General features: G+C 31.6%; 1 protein-coding gene across 4 annotated transcripts in view; it reads left to right on the forward strand.

The window, feature by feature from the left end:
- The window catches only part of LOC113402585 (uncharacterized), an 88,233-nt gene extending 81,981 nt beyond the window's left edge, over positions 1 to 6,252 (forward strand). For all 4 annotated transcript variants that reach the window (XM_026642877.2, XM_026642879.2, XM_026642878.2 and 1 more), the window contains 2 exons: positions 4,035 to 4,144; positions 4,259 to 6,252. In XM_026642877.2, the coding sequence (XP_026498662.2) occupies positions 4,035 to 4,144; positions 4,259 to 4,618 (470 nt within the window). In that variant the 3' untranslated portion in view covers positions 4,619 to 6,252. The remainder of the gene's footprint in view (positions 1 to 4,034; positions 4,145 to 4,258) is intronic.
- Positions 6,253 to 19,057: the final 12,805 nt, after the last annotated feature.

The following is a 19,057-nucleotide window of genomic DNA, read 5'->3' on the forward strand; positions in this document are numbered from 1 at the left end:
TTTTCATATCTAATACAAGCATTTGTTCACGATGTTTTCCTTTACAACTGAGCATGAGATGAATTATTTTTAATAAATTAGGCAAATGATTATTCAGCGCTGCTTGTCCGGGTTTGAACTCGCAATTTTCAGTTAAATTTCGGATATTCTGACCACTATTTTACTCGGCCATAACGATTCAATTTACTCTACGTAAGCAGTAAGTATAAATTTTAACACAGATAACCTGTTATAAATCAACAAGCCATTAATATAAAGTGTAAAAGTGTAGGTAGCCAGCGATCGTACGTTGGAAAGAAAATGCAGGTTACAAATAAGATTATGTCGATATAATACTATCAGGACGATAGCCGGTCGTTGGCCGGTGATTCGTCGCTTTACCAATTACAAACGGTGACTATAAATTTAATGGAATTATTCAATACTATTTTTTATACTATTTTCTGATTTTAAATACGATGTTATTTGCCAAGGTATGTGTTATGTAATTTTCTATGTGTTTACGTAAGGTATTTTATATTATTGTGATATAAACAGGAGTCATATTTGACACGTATTGATATATTGACACATAGATTAAAGTAAATCAAATTAAATATTTTTTATTGATTTAAACTATTAATTTTAAATTGCCTCGAACTATATTTGATTTAATCCTTTATATAATCAAATTGGCCATAATTATGATAAGATATTAACATCATCATTCATTCTTAAAATCTCATAAATAACGACTAAAACGTATTATTTACAAGAAATCAAAATCATATATGATAAAGAACCAGATGAAATATCACATATTATACATTGCTTGTCAAATTAAATTTAATTTAAAAGAATAATTTTGATTTAAATTTCACATATAAATAACTCGCGTTAATTGTTAACAAAAGTTATGGTATACAATGAACGTTTGATGAGTCTTTGACTGATAAAATATAGAAATAGAGCGCTACAAATCACGTTCTAACCGCGTATCGAATCAAGAATTCTATGGAACGGGAGAAAATTTGTAGCGACTTCGTCTATATACAAGAGGAAGAGAAAATCTCGTTTCCATAAATCCCTTTCAATACAAAAGAGCTGGTATTGTCCATTGTATTATACAATGTACTAACTGAATATTTAAAGACTTAGTCGTACGTTATTTTAAAACGGCGGAATAACTTTTTGAGCACTTTATTCTTGTATTAATGCTCGTTATGTTATTAAAAAAATATTATTAGTTTGTAATAAGTAGATAAGGTTGATGTAATTATTACAAGTATGTTATATATTATTAGAAATACGATATATTCGGTACAAATCAATTTCGCGCAGACAGACGCGGAGGACAGATATGAACAAACAATTTTTTGTTTTTTGTTTAACGGTGTGTTGTTTTATAATGTCATAAAATGTTTTTGAAAAACGAAAGTTTACATCGAACAGGATACATAATCGAGTGAAATAAAAATATTTTTATATAAATTAAACAGAGTCAGTCAAACATTGTCAGTCAGTGAGTGGGTCAGTTAATTTTATAAATATAAACAATATTATGATCCTTATTAAAAAATATTTTACAAGCGTGGCGTCGGCGCGATCAAAGTGTCATGTTTGGATTGTAAAGTCGAGATTACGTTGTCTTTTCAAAAATTAGCTTATGCCTATTACGATGGTTGGGCAATGTTTACGTTTTTTCTTGTTACGAAAGAAATATGGCCCATTGGCGGACCGGGTTATGTTTGTCCGCCTTCGAATAAGTGTTTGTGTCGGAGTATTTGAGAGACCCATACACGTTGTTACTTGAAACATGAAGTATGAGCATCGTAAAATTGGCTTCATTCTGTTTAACTAAGGAAAAAGTATATGTACGAACGTACGGTACAACTACGGAATATATGTCAATTTATGAATATATGTCAAGTGAAATTTGGTGCTATAGTTCTTGGTAATTAAATAATGAGAAGTAATTTTTAATCCTGCTACGAATAAATAAAAATACCACCCAACAATATCTACCGTAAAACATCAGTACTCGCTATTTAATTGTCGTTTTCTGATTAGAAGGGTGAGTGAGCTAGTATAATTACAGGCACAATGGATGTAACGTATTAAATAATAGCAGACTAGGATGTATTAAAAATAAAGGTGTATATGTACTTATTGTATTGCCAATGTAATGGATAACGATAACTATATGTAGATTTACCACGGCAACATTTCAAAATATTTTTAATTTTCAAAAAAGGTTGTAATAACAAAAAGTTTAAATATAAATTTAAAAAGTAAATAAAAAATTGTAAGTGTTCCGATGCGCGGTTTTCGCTCTCAGGAGAAGTTTTGTAGCTAATCCCACTACGCTGCTCGAATGCATATTGGTACATTAAAATGTAGTAGAATTTTATTTACAAGAACTTGAAACTTTAAACCAAAAATAATTAAAAATCTCTTATAAATAAGTTGTAGTATACGGATCGTGATAGCGGAATATCTTTTCTGCGTCACAAAGTCATACACAAACAAAAAAAATTAAACAAACTTAATTATTTAGATTACCTTATAAACCCCTTTATAACAATTGTTATCAAAGTTTACGCCTCTTATCTTTTAATAAACAATATTTCGTGAGTTTAATCAAATAGTATAAGACTATGATGCTTCATTAAAAACAATTTTCGTAGACATTGTGGCTTTATAGATCTGTTTATTCATTGTTTTATAATATAGGATGATAACATTATGTTTTTATTTTAAATGATTAAATTAAATATTAATTAACCAATCAATTCCAACGAAATAGGTCAAAGAAACAGGCGAAAGATAAACGTACTAGCATACCATTAAACCGTAAACTGCGTTATCACATTCACACACTCCGGGACTATCGAAATTATAACAAATTTATGTTCCTGAGCACCGGCTCGAAGGGTTTTATTTCTTTTAATGTTAATTGAAATGACATGGTCCGTGTCACTGGCGGTCGTCTGTACTTTTTATTTTTATTAATTCTTTTTATTAGCGTCCCATCGCGTTTGGTCATCGAATTCCATACTCCAACTTTCCTCTCTTATGTTATCTAATCGATGACCGGGGTAGGCTTACATGACACGAATTTCGATGACATAGGAACTTCCTTTTAGCGCTTGAAGAAATCAGATAAAATGTTTCACATTAAACTATCTGTTTTAGGACTTCATTCATTCGATTTATATATAAAAATATTGTACGACATATTTTCAACGATGTTAGAATTGGTTTTCATTATATAATATAAAGAGTAAATGTTGATAGATTTATTATTATGTAGTATATTTGTTTATTTTCTTAACCTTTTCGTTTATATAGTTCGCTACATGTTTGTTATGCATGACTTATTTGACTGATGATTTGATATTTTAGTAATTGTACAAACTTTTTTCGAATTCGTATTCGAATAAGACAATTTCGTTTAGAAACTTTAATTGTATGTCTATGTTTTACTTCTTACATATCCTTCATTTGAGTTTAATATATGTATTTATAAAATGAATTATGTAATATTAAAATTCACTCTAACTGCATAGTTATATGTATATTGCCTTTGAATCACCTTTAGGTTTGTTAAAATATTATCAAATTCCAGAGATTTTTCCAAATTTACATAGAGATGTATGTAATCCGATCTTAATCCGCGTATTCGATGTCCAGCAATAGATTAATATTTATTGACATTTTATTTTTGTACTTTGTAAGTGTTCAAATATCATTAACGATTAGTTTGTTGCGCCTAAACCTTTCTTATGGTTGTGTATTGGTAATTGAATTTACGATGTGATCACTAGCGGCGTGATTTCAAGCAGGTGTATATTATGATGTACAGTCGACATTTATGTTATGAGCGATCAATCATCTCTGTATAAAATTTCTACCACACAATATAATTAGGTATATTAATAATCAGTTTCATACCTACATTTATGTATTTATATCTTCTACAAAGTCTATTCTTAAAGATTGAATTCAAGTTCATGCCAAAAAAAAAATTAACTGGTATTATATTATTGTTGCAGCGAATCTCACCATCAGCACACGCGGTTTAAGCTTAGACCTGCTCATCCATTCACCGGTACAGGATATGTACCTGTGCTTCAACCGTTCCCGACTAGTCGGCAGGCGACTGGTAAGAAATAATTTCACTTAACTAACGTTCATTTATTTTCTATGATCAAATAATATTTTTATTGTTATTTCTGTATTATTTCAAGAAATAAAACGAATAACATTTTATCAACAGACACGACTTCAAGCGGAGAGACAACCGAACTGCCTGTTCAAAGAAGAATTTGTAGACGGCTACAACAGATATCACTTAGTGAAGAACGAAGACCGTTACATAGGGTTCAACAGGCGAGGGGCCCAGGTGAGACGCGGGAAAAGTCACTTACCCGAGCGTCAGCACAAATGCTTCTCGTTCATGAAGAAAGCCCACGACTTCGATATAAACAGGCACAACACTATGATTGCCGGCGACCTGCCCAAATTTCGTCCGCAACGTAGACTTCGGCTTCCATCGCAAAACCCCAATAAGCCACCCTATCACGTCCGCCATCGCCACAGCAGGCATCCGAGGCGAAGGAACTGTGAGGGCACGTAGACGACGCGTCTCATCATTTGCAGCTCATTTACGCTTCAACGCTTCGCGCGTTTCGTTGCCAGCTGTCGATGGACCTTGTGAGTGGACAGAGTATTAGTCAACTACCGCAGTATTATTACAGTGACGAGGACTGGATAGCGTTAGGTTAGCACACGGCCGCGATGGCCGCGGCGTTTCAAACGTCGCATGAATGGTAGCTGAAGCGAGAGAGAGAGCAAACATTTGAATGAGGAGAAAAAGCCGAGCCGAGGGGCGACGTTTTTAGCTGTGAAATTCCTTAAGGTCGTGTAACATCGTGGCGCTCGTTTGCTCTTGTGCCTGCGCTCGGACTCGTGCTCTAAAAGGAAAAAAGTTTTTCTGTGGAAAGAGCAAATAGTAGTCTCGCTAGTCACGAGTCTTCCGACAGACCACCGCTGAACTTTGATGCTTGTACGCGACGTGAAAATTATGCGGCGCATCGTTATTAATATGTGTCGAAAGAAATTTGTCCGTTCCTTGCGACGAACCTTTAGATGACAACGTTTGAGTTTCCGAACCTCGATTGCTCCGGCTGGCTCGCCATAATATAGTTACAGCGCCTTTACGTCAATTCTCAGTGTATTATTATTTAATGCTTTACTGTTAATTTAGTACGGATCGTGTTATCTGCTTGTAAATATACTAAATGTGTTTACTTATTTATCAAAAAAAAATTTTAATCAAAAATTTGTAAGCGTAGATGTTAGTGTAAAGTTGTATTAAAATGTTTTGTATTTAAAAAGGGGTATTTAATCCGACCAACTGCTCTCTTGTGATTAGCCACAGTTGATTATGTATGTGTGACCTAGATTTCTTTCTGCCTCCACCAAAAACGTCTGTCTTTATATTTTATATATTAATTTCTTGTTTGAATTGAACTAAATGTATGATTTGTGCGTTTTGTACATATTATTTTTAAGTGTTTGTTTGTGAGTGATAGGTTTCGAATCTCTTCTGGTCCTTAATCCGAATGCTCGACGTAAAATGGTATCTTTATTTTTAATGGAAACAACCTAAGTCATAATATTCCGTGATACATTTTAATCTACATTCCGTTACTTAACTAAATTAAAGACACCATTGTTCACGTGCTGCACCGCTAAAGTTGCATAACTGTTTCTAAATGATAAAGGACATTGTAATATTTAATATTTTTATTAAGATCTGTGCCATAGTGTGGTGGCAGTGTATGACCTTGTGTTCGCATTGTATCTAGTGTGTTAAGTTTATGTCTGTAAACTGTGAGTAGATAAAAATTGTTTAACATAAGACAAATAACTGAATTAAAAACATAGTGTATCCTACGCCCAGTGTCTATTTAAATCCAGTATATGCTAATGTTTCGATGTTGCTTTCGACGTTTAGTGTAAACGTCACCTTAGATTCCATAATTTCATTGATGTTCTTATAGTCGACAATACGTATAAATGACATAGATACATTCCAAACGAAGTGTAAAAATAGTTTACGATGTATGCGCTTAAATACACAATAAATTTGTTATATGACACCGTTTATATAATGCCGTGTCTATATTTATAATTATTCAGATGCTGAAAACGAAATCATATAATTGCTAAGAAAAATTACGAAATTAAATCATATTTAACTCGAAACTCATTTTTATTATTTTATCCTATAAAAAAATGACTACAGCTTTGAAAAGTGAGATGCAATTCTTATAGAACTGCTTTTCTATGACCACATCTTAGTTTTGTTAGGTTCGTGTAATACCTAATTGAGGTTTCTTTTATTGGTTACTTGCAACAGAATTCCAAATAACAGAATCTTTAACTTTATATTTCAATGTATTTGACAGGGCCATTTGGATTGCATTTTATGCCAACGTTGTTTGTAAAGATTAGGCAAATGACTGCTTTTTTATTATAGGATTATGTCCATAATTTTGAATTCGATGCGTGTTTGTAAAGTATCAAAATATTTGATGACTTTTTAAACTGGCATTTATTTTATTAAACGGGATAACTTCCCATGTAACCCAGAGAGTCAGCTTATTCCATTACCATGGCAAAAAGTTAGATTTGAGTTTCCATTTGAGTTTCTTTTAAACAGATATGTCGACAAATTTCGCTTTTTTATCGATTTAAAGTAGTCGGTCGGTAACCAAAGGCGATTCCAATAATCTGGCCGGAAGAAGCCGTTTACGGGAGAAACGTAACTCTAAGAATAAACAGGGTTGAGTATGTTTAACAGGTACGATACTGAATATGCGTGAGTTCTACGATTAGCACCTAGTCGGCTCCGAGAGTAGGTTGAAAACAGAGGCAGACAGTTCAAACATATGGATTGGGGGAAATGCGCGTGTGTGTTCCTTGAGAATGGCTTTGGAGTTGTGTGGTCAGCTGGTTTCAGTGACTAGGTAATTTTGTTTAAACATACATTATGAACCGTTGACCAAAACATACCGTTGATTCAGAGACAAACGTCTTTGAATATATTTATGGGCATACTAGTAATCGTATATCAAATATAGATTACAGTGGTACAACTAAACGTTTCAATAATTTTTTTTTCTTATTGCAATTAATATCAAAAAATAATATTTAAAAGTTAATTTAGTTTATGTTAATAAATTACGAAAATCATAGACAAAAAGTCATTCGTTTCGTCAAACGTCAATGTGACATCAAATATTCCTTTATCGAATTTGCTTTTAAAAAAATAATTTCTGTTTTAATGTTCAAAGTACTGCGACTGATAATTGCTATTAGTGGCATTGAATTGAAGGCTTTTTAATACATTAATAAAATTTATAACTTCTAATTCCTTTTATGGAAATTTATTTTTAATAATACAATAAAATCCATATTTTATTATTTATGAAAAATACCTCGCATAGTGTGCTCTTATAGCTTACCCATTAAAGTTAAATTTATTGCATTTTAAAAGACAGTTTGATCAATTTGGAAACAAAATAAAAATATAATTCTATTTAAACATTTTGATCTCTATTATTATGATTATAAAAACGAAATTTACTTAAAATATATTGAAATAATATATTGTGCAATACGGGTGTATAAAGTACTCTTATGTAAATCGTAAATTGTAGGACGATCGTAAAACGTCTCAAGTCTTTGTGTTGATATCATTAACTTTATCAAGGACTGCAACGATGTAACAATGTCCCCACAAGGTCTTATATAATCTATTAATAGGTCAAGTTTTCAAGTTAAACTTTTCGATTCCGAATTGATTACTATTGAAATAAAATTTGTAGGTATTTAAAAGCACTTCTGGTTGGTTATTTTACAAGATAATCATGTTGATTAAACGTAGAACTACTACCGGTTAGGAATGTGATATTTAAGAGGAAGAAGAGATGCTGAATTAAATAAAGATACATACATAAATATTATAATATAGTATCTATCAAGTCCAAACTATGTATTCGCTTGCGTTGAGTTAATCCAACGTCTGCCAAGTGTACTTTTTAAATATATTTTTATTGAAATATCTTTAGTATATCCTTTGAATTACTGGCAAAAACATGCTTATATTAGTATATTATTTATTAGGAAAAGGACCAATACTATTCTTTCTTGAAAAATTTTTTTGTTGTAACTTGTCTTTAAAATATATATGGATTCCTTCGATTCAGTTGTACATTAATTTGATATATCTAATTATATAGATAATCTTTACAAACCGAGAACATTAAAACGACTTAATTAATAAATATTTAAATGTTTCATAATGTTTTCGTTAATTTAAACCTAAAGTATACTTTGGTTTCGACGAGACTATTTTATGGCTATAATGATGTCGAATCTTTGCAAAATATATAGTGTTCGTCGGAAAAAAATTGTGAGGTACCTCAATTTCTTGGCAACCGTAGAACCTAAATTGTTATTGCCCTTATTCGAGTAAGTACACTACACATAGACCTTTCAAACCGGAGCAATAAAAAGTTTTGATATTTGGCATTGTAACGAGTTGTGTGGGTGGCACCACAAGTGAAATATAATAAATGTAAAATATGTATATCCTATATACAAGCCTTTTTAATCGAGAAACTATTTCTTAACATAAAGATGTTGCGATTGTATGTAATTTGTCGTTCCCCATTTATTAAGTTTGCTCCACAGATTTAGATGATATTTAGAATATAGATAGTTTATATCCTTGATGAATGAAACTTTTCCCGGTCCAAACACTGGCGAAGCCGCAGGTGGAAGCTAATTAGTTTATAAAATACCTTTTAATATCAATGTTGTGAGGAAATAATAACTATAGGAAAACCTTTATGCAAAATTATAAGAACCGTCATCTTCGTCTGGAATAACCCGAAATAAGTTGCGTTTTAGTTTCGTACGATAATTAAAGTGTCATACTGTTGAATATAATGCAATCATTTGAAACTTTTGATGACCGTAACTTTCTTATATAATCTTTTTATGCTTCTTTTTATAAACTTTTCGTATCTAGTCTTTTTGTTCTCCTTTATGGGGTGTTTTCTTTCTAAGAATAACTGATATATAATAGACCAGGCTAGTAGGGTCACATGTTTAATTAAGTATTAACAATAGATACTACGGTACCTACTAATGACAATAGTGTGTATTTTCATCAAGTCTTTGTTCACGCTGTGACGTATTTTACATATTATTTATCATTTTTTAACGCTTGGTTTAGTAATGCCACGCTTTATATAATACGAGACCAAATATTTATTATTATATAACAATGGAATAAATTATAATTGTTTTAAAAATATTTGAATAGAGTTTCGGACTACTTCCTGGAATATTTATAAATATTTTGTAATAGAACTATTTAATGTCGTTTAAAATTTATATACATTGTATCAATGGTTTACATCAAAATTGCTCTAACTACGGTAAATCTTATGATTTTCCAGTAAAACCTAAGATTTACCGATTATGAATGGTAAATGTCCATAAAATTTTGGGATTCGAACTTTTACCATCATTCACTTGGTAAATCTTAGGATTTACATGTTAGGTTAGGTTAGGTTGGAATGGTAAAAGTCCGAAAAAGTCGTCCCTTTATAATAAATACTTACATTTACCAACACATGTCGGTAAATCTTAGGTTTTACTGGATAATCTTAAGATTTACCTTAGTTCAAGCATTTACAGTAACATATACATGACTCAACCATTTTAAAAATATTATAATCCGCTTATTACCAGTTTCTCGGATTCGCTTATTATAAACTGATACATCGGGTAGCCGTTGATTAGAAAACATACGCAAATAATCTTGCATTGGTTAGGTATGCATATGGTAAGTTTTGTTCGAATACGAATTTTCACCAGCGTCCTCTGTGGTCATTTTATTTCGATTGCTTTGAAATATGTTTTTAGTTGTTATACATTTTTGGAAAGCTAAGAACGGTTATGTTTTTAAAATAATCTGCAGGACAAGTTTCATAACGATTTTTTTAGTTTTTAAGGCATTTTTGTAGAAAAAAATACAAAAAAATATTGAAGTAGTATCTTTTTCCGTCTCGCATTTTTAAATTTGGACAGATAATTACTATTTTAATATTGACAAATAACCAGTGTTTAATTGTTTTTATAAATCAGAAGAAAAAAATAGATTTTAATTATTACTTTTTTTTAATACATTTTTGAAGTTGCATTTTTGACTTATTTTGAAAAAATCTAAAAAACGTGATAACTCAAAAATGGTTAACTTTTGCATTATGCATATAGGGGTTAAAATTATTGCAAATAGTCACCTCTATCACCTCCTAACGGAAATACGCCGAATTACCAATAACCCTATATATTTAGACTACATTTTATTTAGGCTTTGTGCATGCCCGTCTCGATACGCACCACCCACTCATCATGTATTCCACTGTCAAGCGGCAATACTTAGAATTGTTGTGTTTGATGGGTGAGTGAGCCAATGTAACGACAGACACAAGGGACAAACATCATAAGGTCGATGGAGCATTGGCAATGGTTGAATTTTTTTACGGCGTCAATGTGTTTGGGCACTGGTGACCGCTTACCATCGGGAGCCTATTTGCCCATCCTCCGACCTATGTCATAAAAGAAAACCCTTAAAAAATACATTTTTATGTATTATGTTTCTGATGCAATCACTAATCGCATTGCAAGTTATGACATAACCTAGCAATAATTCATTACCAATGCTAGTTTTAGTGTACTTACATTGTAATATTGCGCACGTGTTGCATTATTTGCCGTTTTTAATGCTCTTGTTACGTCACTACGTATAAATTGTCATTTTACATAATACGATAATGATTTGGTAGAATATTTGATAAGTGGTACCCATCTAGCCACCTGCGAAAAACTAAAATATAGACCTGATATTGATTTGATTATATTCAATTGCTCAGTAAATATAATATTCTATTAAACTTGAAGGACTCTATAGTGTATCTACTCTGTACGCTCTCGAGCCAAACTCGTAGACGTTTTGTCAACACTGACACGCGGTTATGAAGGCGCTAACTGACGCCCTATGTGTTAGTATACTTCGGTACAGGTGTGTTTGTAATGGAGGATATAACAGGGTGTGAGAGGATGGAATATCGATGCTCATCTCCTTTCAAACTAACAAAACATATCTCGGAACACTGAAGGGCAAAAAAGGTTAAAAATAGATGATATTTTATGATTTATTAAGTGTTTATTATATTATTATAATTATAGTAAAATTGTTGAAGTTTTAATTTTTTTTCTTTGGTTTCTATTTTATTTTCATTCCGAATTATTTAATATCGTACTAGGATCAATAAAATTAAGTTGTTTTTTGTAGAGAAAAATATATATACTTTAAATATTTTAGGATTTTTGGAATATTACATTCACAAAATGTGACGATATCATAGGACCTCATTATGAGTATATGTTGTGTAATATTTTCTATTGTTAAAGTATGTATAATATATGGCCTCAACGCCGTAGAAATTTTTCCGTATGTTTTAGTTATGTTTATTCTCGAGAAAAATAATAACCTTATTAACCTAACCCAGGAAAGGTGGCTTTGTGCAAGTCCCATAAATACCAACCAGTCACGAAGTATTCTATAATCAAAATCCAATACTCAGTATTGCTGTGTTGCGGTTTTAAAAATGAGTGAGCCAGTGTAACTACGTGCACAAGGAACATACCAGCTTAATTCCCAAGGTAGGTGGCGTATTGACGTTGTTATATTTGTAACTGATGAAAGGACAGGTGATAAGTTTATCATCTAGATAGTACGAGACTCAACGAGAGAATGCTCCTAGTATTTTTACCACCATTCCACGCAGTCTTTATTATAAGATATAGTTGATTTTTTATTTTTATTTGTATGTACACATAAATTAAATCATTGTAAATATATGCTCATAAAACTAAACATATTTCATTTAATCTTTCCTATTCATTGGTAATAATGAAAAACTTCTTAGGATGTGTACACACTGTTTGCTCCGACGTTTGAATAGTTTCTTAAACGAATGTTAATCGAAAATCATGATACAGGGACAAACTAGTTAAGGTTCTTGCTAACAGTTAGTTCAAATATCAAGCCGGTCTTCCACTACCTGGTATGAATGACCAAGAGACGCTATTTTTAAAACTATTCGTGTACTTTATTTTATGAATGTGCATGAGATTATTAGTATAGGAATTAAATGTTCATAAAAATAGTTTAAAATTACGTAAATTTGTGTCACTTTTATAACGGTAATGTAGTATTCCAAGCTATATGATGAATAATTAAAAAAGATCTCGGTATGGTTTTGTTACAGTATAAGTTACTTGTCTCACTTTGTTTTTGGGCAGTATCTGAAATCTTGCCTACATCGAGCGGTTAAGACGAAAGTCAAATAATAATTCCCCCTATTGGCGGCCTATTACAATCGAAATGAAGCGCTCGGCAAATATTATATCGGTCTGAGCCTCTCAAATAGAAACCTCGAGAAAGGCATTCGCGAATGTTATTTGCAATTTCCTGATAAATGTACAGATGATTTTCAATTACGGCTACAGTATATACAAAACATATATAATCTAAACGAAAAATGTAACATTTTTAAGATTTTTATTTAAACAGAACCAGTCAAAATTATACGAAGATGTAAAAAATAACAATAATAACTTAAAATGTAAGCTATTAAAATAGTTTAAAACAAATTTGTTAAGTTTTATTTTATTATTAAGTTTTTTTTTATTTCTAAACATAACTAATCTTATCACAAGATGTAACGTCCTTCACTACGAATTAGATGCGTGAGCGCATTTACAATAACTGGCGTACAAATTGAATGGTACTCTTGTAATACAAAAGGAGGCCCATTATTATGCTCTGTTGCGGCACAATTTCCAAATTCCACCGTGAAGGTTGCCGTCTCCAAACACCCTCAGCCATTCAACCCTTCCACTCAAGCTTGACAAAAAATACTCCACAGTTGGTAAATATTGGCGTCCACTGTAGGTTAAAATGGTATGGAATACAAGCATAAGCGGCGACTATTTCTTGGGAATTACGTGTAAATAAAATAACTTTTAATTCCATTATATTCTGACAGAAACCAGTTCTTTTTATAAAAAATGATTTCGAATATTTTTAAGTTATTTTTTAATAAAATTACTTAAGACATTTATATATATTTTAATTATTTTTCCGCTGTTTTTATTACTTTATACCGAAGAACTAAATGTATTATGTTGGCCCTTCGTCCTTTTAACGCCACTAGAATGTTTGAAGTCGTCGGGTATTACAAGTCCATTAGGTTCGCTTGATATGTTCTACGCCTAGCCCGTGTCTTACGAAGAAATTAGAAATGTGGATATTTTCTTAACAAGGCCTCAATTGGTAAATTAGACATGTGATTATATTTAATAATATGCACTTAAATTATTTTTATCATAAAACATTTTGATATAAATTTACACAATTTAATATCATTTTAATGTGTTTAGGAAATATTACTAGATTAAATTGTATGCAAAGCTACCACAAGTAACCGTGAATAACTCAGTAGTTTTACTTTCTCTCATATAATTTACAGTGAAATTAATTAAGTGTAGTAGTGTAGTAAGCCCTGAAAAATAACCTTTTTGTAACATAGCAACTTTGTTTTTAACAATGTTAGTTATTTATATTATTATTGAATACCCCAGGAAGGTTATATTGAGTTCGCCGAATCTGAAACTTGGTGTTATAAGTTTACCTTTGGTTCTCATTTTTCTACTTGATTGTAGGGCTTTGTGCCAGCCCATCTGAGTAGGTACCACCTACCCATTATATGTTTCATATTACTCCGAGCAACAATACTTAGTGTCGTTGTGTTTCGGAATGAAAAGTAAGTGAGCCAGTGTAACTACCGGCACAAGGCATATAACATTGTATTTCCTGAGCTTGATGCCGCTTTGGCGATGTAAAAGAATGGTTCAAATATATTTCATCAATGTCGATGGGTAGAGGTGACCACTTACCATCAGGCCCATTTGCCGATCCGCTTACCAATGACATAAAAAAATACAATAATTATTGCTTAAATCTAAATGAATCAAAATGATCTATGTTACTTCGAGCATGCATAATATTGTATTTTGACGTCGATATCAAATATTCTATTAAGATACTACAGTATACTGAAAAAAAAAAGTAATATTTATACCTGTCAATAAGTCCATCTACATATCTTTGTAGCGCCGTGCCTCTTCTCGTATTTTTGTTTACTTATCCCCATTACATTTTCGGACAAAAGGCGTCGAGTGTTTAGTCGTAGCGGACAAATACACCGAGTTCCCACGCTGCAACTCGTTTCGCTTTTGACGTGACCCGTTGTCCCTTCACTACAATATGTGAAATATTAAATTTATCGTATAATAATTAGTATGAATAAAGATTGTGCCACATTTTTCGTGATTGTTATCGACTGGGTAGATGCGATCTTTTATTCTATTGCGATTACTAATACTTCGAAAGTATCTAACTTAGATATCATTTAGTAGAGTAGTATGTGCACCGGTTTTTATGCGCACGTCACTCCGAGGTCCTAGGTTCGATTCCCGGCCGAGTCGATGTAGAAAATTTCATTAGTTTTCTTCGTTGTCTTGGGTCTGGCTGTATGTGGTGCCGTCGTTACTTCTGATTTTCCATAACACAAGTACTTTAGCTACTCACATGGGATCAGAGTAATGGATGTGATGTTGTCCAATACTTATAAAAAAAAAAAATTCCCTTATGTAGGCCTTATGTATTAATGAATAATTATTTTCTTAAATTGTTGAATCGTTATTATGTGATTGTATAAATTCTGTCTATAATAATATTATAAATGCGAAAGTAACTCTGTCTGTCATCTCTTGACGCTTAAACCACTGAACCGATTTAGATGAAATTTAAAGGTCTACAATTTTTTTAATTCACCCCTCGCGGGTGTAAAATTGGGGTGATGGTTTATGAGCCGTTGGTATAATTTTATAAATTTCGCGTGGGTCAAGTCGCTGTTTGAGATAAGATTGTTCAAAGATCCAAAATGATTATCAGATAGGAAAGAAATATATGTTCTTTATCTTAAAATTCACAAGATATCAATGCATTTGGTAGGTATTATTTACCTCATTTATCTTTACATTGTCACAAAATAATTATGACATCAATAACTACACTTATTGAAAAATAATACGACTTATATGATAAAGAAAAATAATGCACTTGATAAGGATAAACTAATTCCACGTGTATATCTTTATACCCCACAAGACTATTCTAATTAGTTGAATTAATTATTTAACGGACATTCCATGAGGAATTTACCAATCTCATCTTGAGCTGACCGCATAACAACAAATGAAGGAGACGTAATTATCAATTCGTATCAAGTGTAAGCAGGACGCATATAGGATAGATTTTTGAGTATCAAGAATGCAATAACAAGTGTACATAATTAGTTTTAATGTTGCGATGATGCAATGATCTTAATCTCCATAAAATATTTAATTATTCGTCAAACAAAACAAGCTATACTTTTAAAATATAATAAAGTGTAAATAACACGGTTGAATAAGATAAATATAAACAGAGTTATAATGCAATAACTGTCCGATGCAATTTGTTCCAAATAATTTCACGAATGATGCGTCAAATATTTCGTAAGACGATCACATGACTCAGACGAATGCTGGAGATAAGGTAAATGGTTACGAGGTCAATTTAAAGTCTGGAATTTCACCGGCAGCTCTTGAGAATCAAATCAAAATCTCTAAATGTAGATAAACGCTAAAAGTCAATCGTTCATCCGATAACATACTAATGAGTATTCGTCGAAAACAAACTTACCTTGATGAGACAGTCGAAGCGATGCAACACCATTAATAATTCCATATAAATAATAACATCATTACTTCCAAGTCAGACCACCCAAAATCATCACCTCGATTGTATTAACATTATACAATGATCGTAAACTAGACAGATAAGAAAAAAAAAATGAAGGGAAATAAGAATCGAAATATTAAGAGAAATCGTCGGCTGGGCAACGTAATTGTGGGCTCCTTCCACTTGACGGTAATTTGCATACGATATGAGGCGCTAATGGTGGAAAGATAGAATATTCTTTCTCAATATTTTGTACATGACCACAAGACCCATTAGCATACGAGTAGATAACAAGTAATGATCAGAAATAAGATGTTCGAGGTTTCATACGCCAACAAAATGCAAAATCTATTAAGACAAGTTGTATAAGTTTAAACATTTGAACTTATTATTGTTAGATTTCTATAATCGAACAATCTATATCATTTTATAACGTCCGTCTATCATTCAAACGTGACGGTTTTACTACTTTATATAAAGAATATCTGCAATTAATTAGCATATATGTATATGATTATATAACATTGGTGGTGCCTAAGCGGACTTGAACGTGCAGTCGTTGGTTGAAATTCTAGCCACTGTGCCATCTCAGATAATATACAGCTAGTATGCTATGCCAGTACCTTATTGTGTCCAAAGTTCATCTAAGTTTAGACTTTCCTATATCATAGACAATATAAATATCATATTGTACTTTTTATATCCTTAACACTGCAGATGATCTTGATTTTACCATTTGAGGGTTGTACCTAAACTAGACATCATATTTAAGTGATTGTTATGACGACTATATATGCATCCTATCCCAGTAAGTGTTAATACATATACGATTATCAAATTTTTATTTTGTGAAGTACTTTATGACAATCAAAGGTTAGGTAAAAACGCAAAAGAAGTCACTTCCAATACAGTAAAATAGGTATTTGTTCGATAACATACAGTTATGTAGAAAAAACATTGCATAAAAATATTATTTAAAAATCTATTAAATAACACAATACGTCTATATAGTATGTGTTGTATTTATGTTACTTATAATAATCGTACCGAATTTAGCAAGCAACAAAATTATACTCATAAATACGTTATGTAAGTAACTGTACTCGTATTTAATGGTGCTAATAAAACATTCATTGACAGTTTCGGTAGGCGTTCCCGCGTGTAATGAGCGTATTAACGTATCTACATTATTTATAATTGATTTATATAATTTACGCTTAGGACATGTTCATAATGACAACAATAAATATATAAAAAAACAATGGCGTATTGGCGATGTAATATTTCTTATAGCGCCGTTGTCTATGGGCGGTGGTGACCACTTACCATCAGGTGGCCCATTTACATTCGTTACATTCATTTTTCATTCAGAAATAATAATTTTAGTGATAATTTAAAAAGAATGAAAGCGCCTGACAAAACGTCGCTGTGTTAGATAAACCATCTTGCGATAAAAAACCCTTAATTCAAACATTGCATGAAGGAACGATGCAATGAAAACAATCTTGAAATTTAAGTATTATCGCGCGCACATTACAAATTTTACTTCAAAGCGTTTACTTTACATTCTCAAATTATAAGTTCACTAGAACACACCTTTATTAATGACGTTTTTGCGCTTTGCTTACAAGGAACTGTCGATCATCTTTTAAAGTTCGGTATTTTGACGTGTGCCACTTTAACTAAACGATAAACATCGATCGAAATTATTTAAAATTATTTAAATAAAATATTACTTCGCATATTTTAAACAATGAAACTGAATATTGTGATGGAAGAATACTGAATTTGGTTTACGTGACTTCATATGGAAAAAAAATTTCAAGTATCTTCATGTCATCTACGTTACTATGCCAAAAGAATCACTATATTAATTATTCACTTGACACTAGTGGGTCTCCCGCGAAACTTGGTGTTTAATCAAAAGTTTTTTTAGGAATTTCGAAATCTATAATGAAAACTTTTTTAAATAATTTTTTTAATGTCAAATAGTAAACATTAGTTCAGCTAGAATTGGAGTTTGTCGATAAAAAAATACGCTCTTTAACCGCCCAGTAACTTTTTTCCGCTCACTAAAGTTAATTCTTTGTTCAATCGTAACAATTTATTCAATTGCAATCAAGAATCCTCTTTATTTTTGCTCATCTTTTGCTCATCTATTGCTGATCTTTTGCTCATCTTTTGCTCATCTATTTCTGCACATCTTTTGCTGGAGCTCTTCAAAATGGGACCATAACCGATCTTTATGTGCAGCTATCGTCCCATAATCACTGGGACAAAAATCAGCTTACGCTATTAATATCTGAGATTACAGAATTTACAATGTCCGTCTATGTAGTTAGCTAGTTTGTAAGAACGCAAAACTTGAGGGTTAAAATGAATTGGGTTTTTTATCAAATAATTCTCAGCACCAGTCCACAGTCTGGTAAGATTTAGTGTTTATCAGTCGGATTATTAAAGCGAGGAAATAGATAGTCCACTTGTGTTTGCGCATTTGTGCACTATAATATGACCTGATATGATTAGTTCCCTTAAGAATTACCGCTGTGGCCGAAATTAACCAGAAATACATTATCTAACCTTACCGTTTGGTAACTTTCGGTTTGAAGGCTTAGTGAGCCAGTGTAATTATAGGTGCAATGCTAATCTTATTCTCCAATATTTGTAGTGTAGTGTGTATTATTGATATATAATAATAAAAATATATAATTATTATGAAAACTTTATTTGTTTTCCCAAAAAATATATAAATTAAAATAAGCATTTCTCAATACAATACATAGTGAGATATTTTATATGTATGTAGGTACGTGCCTAAAAATACTAATATTATTATTATTCACGAGGCTATTTTGTAATGGTACATTTCCATTCTCGGCACTTTCTGCTTAAGTAATTATTTTCAATTCTTCAGAAAGTGACAATTACACAACATTGTATAGATAGTTATTAACAAGTCAAAGTTAACTAAGACAAAATGTCACAATTTTCATTCTATTTAAAAGCTTACTTTCATGTATTTGAGATGAGCGAAAATTTGACACGATATTTCGTAATTGCATTGACATTTCTAAAAAG

Source organism: Vanessa tameamea, chromosome 11, assembly GCF_037043105.1.
Source record: "Vanessa tameamea isolate UH-Manoa-2023 chromosome 11, ilVanTame1 primary haplotype, whole genome shotgun sequence".
Classification (NCBI taxonomy): domain Eukaryota; kingdom Metazoa; phylum Arthropoda; class Insecta; order Lepidoptera; family Nymphalidae; genus Vanessa; species Vanessa tameamea.